Raw genomic sequence first — 13,000 nt, 5'->3', positions numbered from 1 at the left:
GTCTAGGTACAGTGTTGCTAAGTCTTTCACAAGTTTTGATCTTCTTACTCTAGACCATTTTGAAAGAAACTAACCTTACTACAATTACTCTTTTTTTTGGAGACCAATTTAAAATTGGTAATACTAAAGGTCTTAATATAGGCCTTAGTACTATAGGTCTTATTTACTAAAAATAAACTGCAGTTTTATGTATGCTTTGTACTATTCCTTTTATTTTAGTAAAGTTGTCTTCTTATTCCTAGATCCTTATGTCAAAGTGTCCCTGATGTGTGAAGGTCGAAGATTAAAAAAGAGGAAAACAACTACAAAGAAAAACACTCTAAACCCCGTGTACAATGAGGCCATTATTTTTGACATCCCTCCAGAGAACGTGGACCAGGTCAGCCTCTCCATTGCGGTCATGGATTACGATAGGTATGTGTGTCTCTCTTCTCACTGAAGAGCAGCCATGTCTTCATGCACAGGCCAAACTCAGCTTTTCAGGTCATTTACTGCTACAACAGTTTTAATTTAAATTGGAGGAGGGAATAAGGATTCCTTCAAAATTCATTGTTTTCTGTGTTATAGTTCTGGATTTTCATTTCCAAGAGAAGTCATCTTTAAATTAAAATTCACCTGGGACTGGTGAAAGAATGGGTCCAGAAGTAGTATAGAACATATTCAAGAAAGCGCTATTCTGGAGTCTTTTTACAGTAACAACAGAGATTATAATCAACAGAATTTGTTTTACCAACTAGGCTGGAATATAAATATCATGATGCTTACCCGAGCTCTATCATCAACTAGCTGCATGAGAGGACACGTTACATAATCACTTTGAGAATCACTTTTCCCATTTGTAAAACTTTGTCATATAGAACTGTGAACAACGAGGAGTAAGAGTGGAAAGTGAATGAGCAGTCATAAGGACACAGCTTTGATGCCTTCACATCAATCTTAAAGCATTGCTTTATGGATAGTTCTTCCAGATCACACTCTTTGAGTCACTCCTGCTTTCATGAAAACATTGCAACCTCCCCTATGCAGCTCTGAAGATCCTTCCCACTGTAGCTCTTACCTTTGCCCTCCCTCTCTCCCCGTTGCCTGGACTGTCCTCCAGCTTTGTATATCTTGTCCCACCAACACCCCACAGCCTGGCTTATGTCAGCACCTCCGTAAGTCTTGCTTTGCTGACCAATCCTCTTCTTCCTCTGAACTCTTGTCCCATCAATGGTTTATGTCTCTTATTTGGGCCTTAGTATATACTTCCTCTTATTATTTGGCCTTTTATATTTATAAAATTTTTGGAAATGAATACTTGTGTTTTTAACCTACAAAATTATCAGCACATAAACAGTACCTTAGTAAATTTATTTTGTTCTAAAACACACAAACACATGCGAAGTGTCCATTTTATAGTATCATCACCAGGACCCTATAACTGAGAGAAATTAATGTGCTCTCCTCTGGCTTAGAGCTAGGGGGAAAAACACTGAAAAATAACATTTGCAAGCACTGTCTACTAGAAATGAATTTATAATTTTAAAAAAAATTTAACTTGTGACTACTATTTAGAAAGAGAGAGAGAACTCTTGAATCCACTGAAATTTCAAACTAAAAAAGTTGCAGATGTTTTCATCAAGAGCCCTATTCTGCTTTGCCAATTACCCCTATTGATTTCTCACAGCAATAAATGCAGGTAGATACAACTGAGCATTTGTCACTCGGGCAATTTTAGGGAAATGGATGCTACAAGATATACACAGGAAGACAAAATTTTTGTACCTAAAAACATGCTTGTTTGGGAAATTTCATATTAAAGAAAATAATACTACATATACATATCTACATCAATGATGGGAAAAAAAAGTAATGAAATTGTTCTAAAATCATCTCAAAAGTATCTTTGGAGATGTCTGTCAAAATTGAAACTCCTTTCAATGACATTCCATTCTTGAGAAGCACCTTAACCACAAGTGCCCTTGAGTCAACAACTCCTTTGATTCAGCTCCTGCCTCTGCCTCTTACTAAGTGTGTAAAGTCAGGCCAGCTCCTAACCTTCGGGGCATTTAGCTTATTTGTAAAATGAGAGAATGATAATAATGATATTCATGGTCATGGTGGGAGAATTAATTGGGTCAGTACATTTAAACTACCTAGAACACTGGCACATAATAAGCTCTCAAAAATATTAACTGTTATTATTATCATCTTGATTCATTGCTATGAAAGCAGGACCTGAACAGAAAATACAAATGTTGTCCAGTATGTTTTCTGTTATGCAAAAATAAATCACATGCCACGCAACTGAACATAAGCCTGCCCTATTTAATTGTAATACAAGTGGTAACACACTGACATATCATTTAGAGTCAATTAAAGAAAATTGGTACTGTATTTCTTGGTGAGAAATCTAAACATCATTATAAAACATTAAGCTTTGTGGAAAGAACAAGATTTGTTTTACATGACTTGTATTAAATAAGACTGCTTCCAAGAAAGACACTCACCATATAGGTAAGGACCTACTGGTATTTCTCATTCATGCCATTTTTATTATGATGAAATGTGCTTAAACTACAAAGCACCGAAATGGTTTGTGGGTGCCTCTTATACACATTCATTTTTTGAATGTTGATACTGTTTAGTAAATGTTGATTTACTTCAGAGATTTCATTCGGTCTGAAGTAGTATAATCTGCAAAATTACAGAATCTAATGTTTTCATCATATTTTTAAAATTCTACTAATATTTGTGAAACCCCCTTTATCTTTGAATGTTGGAAATGAAAATATAATATTCCAAAAATCATAGGGTAGGACACAACGAGGTCATAGGAGTGTGCAGAACAGGACTGGATGCTGAAGGTCTTGGGCGAGACCACTGGAATGAAATGCTGGCCTATCATCGAAAACCAATAACGCACTGGCACCCGTTGCTGGAGGTAAGCTTGTGAGTTCCTTTTTGTTGTCTCTTTTACTTAAATATTATTTATCTGCTAACCTTTATCTGATATTTTATGTATTCACCCTTGTTAAAAAAAAATAGAAAAGATTGTTCTTGCTTTTGTCCCACATTCTCTAACATTTAATATTCAAAGTTCTGTGTGCCTTCTTGGATTTTAAAAAACACTACATTTTCTGGGCTTCATATTCTTTTGGACAGTAAGCAATTTGCAAGTCTTTTTTTTTTTTTTTTTTTTTTTGCATAGCCTGAAAACTTACATCAATGAGTGCTGGAGCAATCTAGTAAGTTTATTACTAACTGGAAACTGCATTTTTGTCCTTCTCTTCCATAAAAAAAAGCCACCTTACCTAGAGTGTTCAACAATCCCTAAATAAAGGTGCTGTCAGCTAATATAACTTTTCTGTGTAAGGAGAAAGATATGTCTCCCTCAGCTCTGGTCAGAAAGTAAAGTTGCCCACAGATTTTTAAAATATTGAGATGTCAGTTTAGTCGAGTTCAAGGCCTGGCTTTGCTGTGTGACTGCTTACTGTGAAACCTTGGGCAAGTTACTTTACCCTCTGTGTTTCTGCTGTGACTCTGAAATAGTGGTAAACTCAGAGTAAAACTAAAGAAATGCTGAATGTTAAGTGCTTAGTGCTTCTTGTTCTGGCACTAGGGACTGGATTGAATGGGAGAGGCTGTGCAGTATAATTGACTAACTATCAGTGGGACGAGGTTCTAATCTCAGTTTAGTCACAAAAAAAGTGACCTTGGCTGTGTTACTCAGGACATAGGGAAATAGGATGAACACCAAATGAGCATTGCATGCTCACACAGGTGAACTGTCATCGTCAATATCTGTTTATATGTGAATACGTCAAGTCTTTATCTGACTTCATAATTTAGTATAAATCATGAAAGACAGACACACACACACAAATGCATCTACAAACACACACACACACACACAGATACCCAGTCACTTGGTGTTTTCCCCTAGAACTTTATAAGTATAGACGTATATTCTCTGAGTAGCTCACGGCTTGGAAAGTTATTATTTGTTTCAACAGTGAATGTTGTCTAAAGTACACTTTACTGCTTATTGTATAATTAGCATTATTTTCCTGGTTCTGATCTTAAGTATGAAAAGTGAATATTAATTCCAAAAATCTGAAAAGGAGAGTAAAGCCATGTTGGGCAGGAACTCACTCTGAATGGAGAGGTGGATTCTAATTTTGTTTCTCTGACTGTCTACTTCTGAGCAGCCTGTTCACTCCGTCTCCAACTACACTTCTCCATGTTTAACAAAAATAGAACTGCATGCCTCTACCGGCTTCACAGGGATGATGCAGGGAGAAGTGAGATAATGTGAGCAAGAACTCTCAAGGAATGAGAGAAAGGTGCTTTATGACCCAAGGCATATTAATTATTTATTAGTGCTTAGTAAGCAGCTTTACATTTCTCTGATGAAAGGGAATTGTGTAATAGGCACACGTTTGTGTTTGAGAATGTGTAGACACTTTTGTCATAACTGAATATACAGGAAGTTATATACATAACTGAATATACAGGAAGTTATATACATAACTGAATATACAGGAAGTTATATATATAAGCTACAATAGAGTCATCAGAAAAAGATCCCAGATAGTTATTGAGAACAAGATTGTGTAAATGTACATTCTCCAGCAAAATAGCTCCTTTTAACCCCTGCTCCTACATTCACTGGTCAAACAGAATATACGGACTAGGGACCTAAGAACTAGCTGGATTGTGCATTATAGGAAAATTAAGTATGTAATTTATATGTTATTGTCACAGAAGGCATAAATACGAGTAGGGAACAGTTATCCGAGAGTTGTGTCCATTGGTACAACAAAGACTAAAGTATCATGTAGAAAATCAGGTTCCTCCACCGGGCGTGGTGGCTCACGCCTGTAATCCCAGCACTTTGGGAGGCTGAGGCGGGTGGATCACTTGAGGTCAGGAGTTCAAGACCAGCCTGGCCAACATGGTGAAACCCCATTTCTACTAAAAATACAAAAATTAGCCAGACTTGGTGGCGGGCGCCTGTAGTCCCAGCTACTTGGGAGGCTGAGGCAGGAGAATTGCTTAAACCCAGGAGGTGGAGGTTGCAGTGAGCTGAGATCGCACCACTACACTCCAGCCTGGGCAACAAGAGTGAGACTCCATCTCAAAAAAGAAAAAAAAAGAAGAAAAGAAAAAGAAAATCAGGTTCCTTTTATCTAGATAATCATTCGTTTTGTTGTAATTAAACTTTTTAAACACACACAGGCATTTAAGGATCATGGGAAAGTATCTCTGTCACTTGGGGTTCCCATCTGCCAAACGCAGTTCTCATCTCATTAACTGCCTCCATGATCAGCTCCTGCCTTAGAGCAAGTGGAATGCAGTCTCTTGTGTTTGGAACCTCTTATGCTCTTTCCTAGAAATTGCCCCTCACCAAAGTAAACCAGCCTGGCCAATATGGTGAAACCCCATCTCTACTAAAAATACAAAAATTAGCCAGGTGTGGTGGTGGGCACCTGGACTCCAAGCTACTCGGGAGGCCGAGGCAAGTGAATCGCTTAAACCCAGGAGGCAGAGGTTGCAGTGAGCCGAGATGAATGGTTTACTGAAGTAAACCATTTATTTCTTATAGAAAAGAGCTAAAACTCTGTTGTAAAATTTGAAATTATTCTGCAGTCATAAATAGTTGTCCACGCAGGGCTGCTCCATGTACCTCTGTGTACCATGCTCTGCCTACATTCTATGAGACATCTGTGTCCCCTCATGGTAGCAGAGAAGGTAAGTTCTGAAGGGCAAAGGGAGTTATGTATTTCTTTTCTTCAGAGATTCGCATATTATGGTTGAATATTCACTATTAAAACGGAGCAACAACTAACCACTATGTTCTGTTTCTGTACTAGATCATATATTATGAAATTTTTGTCTTTCAGTTACCTGGCCGGGCAACCAGTTTTGATAGTCAAGGATCCTGCCCTTCTCCTAAACCACCTTCCACACCATAATGCCTCCAAAATGAGACCATGATATTAAAAACCCAGGATCACGTGCTCATTGAATCAGAAAAAAAATGTGGAAGGTTTGGTTTCCTCATTTAAAGTATATCTGTAGTAATGAACAAACCTGATGTGCACTTTTTTATTTACTTTTATTGTCGATTTTTTAACTTTGAACATCAATACATTTTACTTGAATACATATAGTCCTTAGTTGCATAAGGCATTTTAGCCTTCGTGTCGAATGCCTGTTAGCACAAAGAGTGTTTTACTATGTTGTAATTCTTTGCATAAGAAATGTTTTTTTAAACAGTTCATACTTACCTAAAATTAAATGTAGTTTATGCTGCTATTGGATAAAGTAGCACATGTCATATATGTGTGGGTTTGATTTTGTTATACTGTGTTCATTTCTAGTTGTGCACTTGGTTCTATATAAACTTAAAAGGAGATTTTGAACTTAACTTACACAACATTAAATCCTTGCGCAATCAAATTAATGTTCCTTATCTGATAATACTTTTCTTTCATTCTCAGAAAATTACTTTCTTGGTGAGGTTTGGCTCTGCTAAACTCAAAACTTTGTCTGTCAAGCTTGTTCTTTAAAATACACAGACAAAGCTGTAAATTTAAAGAATCATTTTGAATATAAATTTAAGAAGTAACACTTATTGGCTGAAAAACGGAGGCTGAGCCGTCGTGGCTACCATTTTATGCTGTTTTGCTGTAACGTTGGCTCAAATATCTGTTGCACTGTTTAACTGATATTTTTAAAATTCGAATAATCTTCATCTCAAATGTAGCATTAGTATTTCTAAGTGAACAGAATCAGAAGTTCATTTTTTTGTTCATAAGGTTCTCGAGTACTGTGACATGTATTTTTTGTGACTTGAAGCTATCATATAGATCCTGTATTTCTGATAGACCATACTAACAGACACCAAAGGAACAACACTGTCTGTGTTCATCATCGTTTAGATTGTACACAGTAATGGTGACTCTTAAACCCAGTCAGAAGCTAATCGTTGGAATTGAGTATTTTCTTAAAGAAAGGATGATTTATTTTCAGCAACATATAGAAATATCCTATAAATATTAATAATACAACTTCAATGCTTAATAATAATAAACAAATTAATTCTAAAGGCCCAGGCCTCCAGTCCTTGCATGAAAGGCATTTGCCTTCATAAGGATCAAGGTTCAGGCCACTACATGTAAAAACTATGCAAGTGTTTTTACAAGACAGAACTTTCTTTGAAATCAGGTCAACATATTTCGTCCCATTTTCAGGCCCTGTTGGAAGGTATCTATACTGAATTACCCCAACCTTACTTTTGAGATGTGTGGTATAGATAGTAAATATTTCAAGCTTATTTCAAAATTAGTGTTTTTTTTTTTAAAAAAAAAGGCAAGAAAATAAAAACATATTTACCTGGATGAGAAAATTTTATCAGCGGTTATGAAATTTTTATTTTTGTAAACTCTCATTATTTCTAAATAGTAAAAAAAAGTTTTAAAAGCCTTGAAATTTTGTTGACATCTCTTATAGTGATGGCATTACTATTAATTAAGAGGTAAATATTTTGCATGTTAACATTTTAAAGGCAAACACAGTTCTGCCTCAGATTTTTCAAAAATGCTTATACCACCCTAAGGAAAACAGGTACTCCTAGCTAACATTTTCTCATTGAAAATAATAGAAGAAAGCTGTTTGAAAACATGTGGCTACCTTGTCAAGCCTAGAAGAATTATTTGCTATAGGTAAAATGAAAGATGACACTTGCATTTTGAAATCATTTGTTTTATTGGGAAATAAAACTTTTCAAATAGGAAGACAAAAAGTTATACTATTAATAGAATGACATTTTTGGAGACAATTGTTTTATTAGTAGATATAACTGCAGCTTAAAGTAAATTAGCAATTACGTTTCCTAAGTGAGTATAATTATTTTCACCCAAAAACACATTTTAAGGACTTTTTGTTGATTCTTAGAAACTCACTTTTCTTTACTCCCTAAGGAGAAAAAGCCAATGCTTGTGATGAAAAAATGTGAACCATTGGCCAATCAGAAGACTCTAATATGGGAATTGTAGATTAAAATAAGTTTTTAAAATAATTTTTTAAACGTTTCCTTGAAGTTAGAATAAACTCTTCATGCAAGGATATGTGTTAATCCTGAGAAAGAGATCAGGGAGAGGAAATTCACCACAACTCATCTTTCATGTAATTCAGGAGGTAGGTTTATGCTCAGATTAATAAGGCATGATTGTTAAAAATGACAGTTCATATTATTAAAATGTAATCCTAACACTTTTAATATAACACACCCTCACTCTACACAGCCCACACATTCATATACACATAACTTACCATCTTTCTGCTTGTAACTGAAGATGAAATATTTTTAGTTTCAGTATTTAAAGTAAGGTTTGATATTACAAATCTCCTCTCATTTGTGTGGGACATCACATTTTAATGACAATACTGACACATTATGAAGTTGTAGTTCAGGTATATAATGAACATCTAAGTTCAGGGACTTCTTCAGGGACTCACGAAATATAAGTCTGGGAAAAAAAGAGTAAGGGTTGATTCATTAGCATAATAACATTGATATTCTTTTTAGTTTTCGGAGAGGGATTTGTTGTTGTTTTTACCGGATTCACCAGGCAATCGGGAGGTGAGGGAATTGAATATGAAAAGAACACTCATGTTTGTGAAGTATATCTTTTCATAAAACTCAGAACACTGTTTTTTTCACACTGGTTTCCTAATAATATTTTTCCCAACAATTGTTTTTGTCAGGCCAACCCTGTGTTTTTGATACTTCATTTAACATGTAAAAATTTCCATATTGAATATATTCACAGTTCAGCAACAAATATCGTGAGGATTAGTGCTAGGGGAATAAAGACAGGAAAGCAGAGCCAAGCACTCACTTTCTTATGCAGTTTTGGGAAGTGTGTGCACATTGTAGTTACTGCAGGGAGATCACAACTGATCAATACTGACTCAGGTTTTTGATAAATAAAAGCAAATATATTTGAACCTATTTGGTGGTGATATTTAATTGACATTCCCAACTGTGTTTATTCTCCTCTAATGTTTATTATTTGAAAATTTTGCAACTCAATGATGAGGTATCAACCTCCTAAAGAATTCATTTAATGATTAATTACTGGAAAATTGAAAAAGCCAAACTTCCAACCCTGTGGTCAACTTTTACTATCCATAAGAAAATATATAACTTATTTGAGGATCAGTTACCAAAAGAGCCAAAGACTATTACAAATAAAGGAACACTAAATCTTAACATTGAACATGTGGTAATTTCTTCACCTCCTCAAAAAGAGTACTTGAAATTATTTAAGAACGTATATTTTTATAGAATTTGGTCGGATTTTTTTTGCCACCTTAGTTGTAATACTTACCAGGTAATTTAATTGCCTGTTAATAAAAACACCTGGAGTTGTTAAGGATTTGAGAACATCATTTGACCTCTACTCAATAAAAAGAAAATGCAGATTTTTCTTCACTTGTTCTTGAAGCTACTCTAGTTGTTTGGAGGTACACTACTTGATCTAAATTTTTATAAACTTTAGGCTAAAAATGTATTGCTGTCAGTGAGAAATGATACAAAGAATGAAAGTAAAATAATTAAATGACAGTTGAGCAAAGAAGTTAAAGCATATGGAAATACGATATTGAGATGCAAAATCAAAAGACATGTGTTTTAACTTTTAGAGAAATGTATATGATTTAATATTGTTCCCAAAAAACCTATGACAGAGCATTTAATCGTTAACTCAGTGACATGGCTCAGGATATGATTCATCTGAACCTGCTGTAAAGACCCATTATTTCGAAGAAAAGAATGAGTTTATATTTTATATGAGAAACAGCTAATTAAACTAAATGTTGTTTCCAATACATTATTCAGTGACACCCTTTTAGGTAAGAATTTTATGTTTTATTACTCAATATTCTGTTAAAGTGAATGGTAATGTAATAAAAGATGTATTAGTAATTAGTTGTCATCTACCATTAACAGTTAACCAAAAAGATGTGTATTTGAACAGTGGCAGTTAATTAATACTCAGTTCAAGTGTCTTCTCATCAAAGTAAAAGGTTATTTTCACTTTCATCCTGTTCATCATAAGAAACCAGGGTATGATTTGATGGCACAATAACATCGTGCTACAGAGACTTAGAAGAATAAAGCACTAAATTAAAGGCTGAAGTGGAAGTGTGACTTAACAGTTTACTGAATGCAAACATTTTGAATACTAGAAGTGGTGATTGAAAAATAAGTAGACAATGTTTAAGAGAAACGGTAGCCTTTTTCATGCCTGAAATGATTTAAATACACTCCTGCCAGGAGGAATTATTAGGATGATTCTATGCTGAGACACTAGAAATGACTTGCTATTGCTAGATACGTTTGTATGGAAATATTTTTATCTCAAACTGACAATAATTTCTTCTAAACTCACCTGTACCATGAGAGCCCTCTCCAAAGAGCAAAGTGATGCCTGATCTTGTCAGGCATAGGGGAAAAATAAGCCATTTTCTCCTGAAATTTTGCTGTAAGTGTGATCTGTTGTATGTATACAGATCCCCTTATTTACTGCACAGTGTGGTGGATTTCAGTTACTCAATTTCATGTTTTTGTTCCCTCAAAAATAATTTATTAGATATTAATGAATATTATAGATATAAGCCAAAAGTGTTAAGAGAAATAAATCTCAGTGTTGGAAGGTTAATGCATTAGATGTTTATTTCATCATCTCTTTCAAAATTGTTTTTTTTTAATTGTCCTAATCTGAGCATCAATATATGAATTATATTCGGCTATGATTTTTCCATAGAATAAAGTTTGTGGACCCCAAACAACCTATAATCCCTAGGTTATGTACAAACTGGTCATTAAATTATTCTGTACAAAAATTGCATGATTTGTTCTATTTATATTTATATAGATCAATTTGTGAGTTTCATTATAATTTTGGTTTTTCTTTAAAAATACCCTTGAAACTTTCCACTTAAAGAACACAGTAATCTCCAGTGTGAATAGCTTCATAAATTTCATCACTGTATATAGGCCAGGCACAGTGGCTCACGCCTGTAATCCCAGCACTTTGGGAGGCCGAGGTGGGCGGATCACCTGAGGTTGGGAGTTCGAGACCAGCCTGACCAACATGGAGAAACCTCATCTCTACTAAAAATACAAAATTAGCCGGGCGTGGTGGTGCGTGCCTGTAATCGCAGCTTCTCGGGGGGCTGAGGCAGGAGAATCACTTGAACCCGGGAGGCGGAGGTTGCGGTGAGCCGAGATCGTGCCATTGCACTCCAGCCTGGGCAACAAGAGCAAAACTCCGTCTCAAAAAAAAAAAAAAAAAAAAAAATTATCACTGTCTAAATAAGAAGCAGGTAGACTGACTCTAATATGCAAAATATTTGCATTTATAGTTTGTTTTGTAGACAAAAAGTCCAGCCCAAGTGGTGTCATTCACATTAACTTGTTATTGACCTTTCCAACTGACAGAAGGGATTGGATTCACCTGCAAAATATGGAGAAATTATGGACAATGAAGCAAAACCTTTATTTCAGGAAAAAGAAGTCAAAGTCGAAAAGAAATGCCTCACACTGTAAATGTGATGAGTCCACTAACGAATAGTCCGAGATGTTGCCAATTATTCTAAACTGCCAGGAACCACTAAAATTCGTCATTTCACATACAACATCAAATTATTCGGATCCATTATATCTGATTTGTTTGTACCTTTAGTCTTTGTTCATAAGGTGACTTTTCAGCTGAATTTTGTGATTTAATACTTGGCCATTGTTCAAATCAATATCTTTGATTTCCATATTATAGAACAGAAATTTTAAAATCTTTTGAAATTTGTGTTTCTGGCTTTTGTACATGGTAAACAGTCATTTGTGAAACTTGACAGCATATAATTGTATTACTTAGAACAAGTGTTTTTGCAACCACCTTTAAAAGATGTTACACAATGCAGTATTTTTACAATGTCTTCTTTAGAACGTGTGACTATATTTGTCAGGTTCAGATGAATTACGTAACAATTAAACCTCAAAGCTGTTATGAAGTATACAGTTTATGATTACTTTTGTAAAAGAAAATGGAAAGCATTTGAAATATAATTTTACTCTGTTTCATATGTACTTTGAAAAAGAAATAAAGTGATTATAAATTATTTTTGTCTGTGTTTATAGAAAATATCTTTTCCAGATTTAATTTTGTGACCTTTATATTATTAAGGTTTTCTTTAATAGACATTATTTGTGGCACTCACTAGTAGTGCAGAATGACATATTTATCAATAATCCAATAATTCAGGCACTGAATATATGTTAAAGGTCTTCTGTAATATATTCCATTTTTATCACAAAATTATTCATTTAAATTTTTTGATTATTTCCACAAGAAGCAATGAAACAATCATGACTCAAGTGTTAAAAGCGGCAAATGCCATTTACACACATTAGCTAAATTTGTTTTAGCTCCCCCAAAAAATTCCAAGCCCCTAGAAATACCTTAGCAGGTGATTCAGCAGTAGGGGTGTATCAGATATTTTGCTGGGTCATTTGTCTTCTTGTGCTTTGCCTCCAATTTTCAAAACATTTTCATCAAGAGTATAGGCATAGCTACTAGTTTTAGACAGTAAACAGGGCACTGACTCAAAGAAAATCATAACTGTTTGCAAATAAGATGTTCTATACCTAGAGTCATTGTTTATTTTAAAAATATATATATATATATATGGCCAGGCGTGGTGGCTCATGCCTGTAATCCCAGCACTTTGGGAGGCTGAGGCAGGTGGATCACCTGAGGCCAGGAGTTCAAGTCCAGCCTGGCCAACATGGTGAAACCCCGTCTACTAAAACTACAAAAAATTAACCAGGCATGGTGGTGGACGCCTGTATTCCCAACTACTTGGGAGGCTGAGGCAGGAGAATCACTTGAACCCAGGAGGCAGAGGTTGCAGTGAGCCAAGATTGCACCACTGTACTCCAGCCTGGGCA

General features: G+C 35.1%; 1 protein-coding gene across 1 annotated transcript in view; it reads left to right on the top strand.

Annotated features, from left to right (window-relative positions):
- Nucleotides 1-8,534, top strand: part of SYT10 (synaptotagmin 10) — a 65,898-nt gene extending 57,364 nt beyond the window's left edge. The window contains exons 5-7 of the mRNA XM_003277808.3: nt 243-414; nt 2,794-2,923; nt 5,886-8,534. Of these exons, the coding sequence (XP_003277856.1) occupies nt 243-414; nt 2,794-2,923; nt 5,886-5,957 (374 nt within the window). The 3' untranslated portion in view covers nt 5,958-8,534. The remainder of the gene's footprint in view (nt 1-242; nt 415-2,793; nt 2,924-5,885) is intronic.
- Nucleotides 8,535-13,000: the final 4,466 nt, after the last annotated feature.

This window comes from Nomascus leucogenys, chromosome 23 (genome assembly GCF_006542625.1).
Source record: "Nomascus leucogenys isolate Asia chromosome 23, Asia_NLE_v1, whole genome shotgun sequence".
Taxonomy (NCBI): Eukaryota; Metazoa; Chordata; class Mammalia; order Primates; family Hylobatidae; genus Nomascus; species Nomascus leucogenys.
This window is presented reverse-complemented; position numbering and strand designations above follow the sequence as displayed.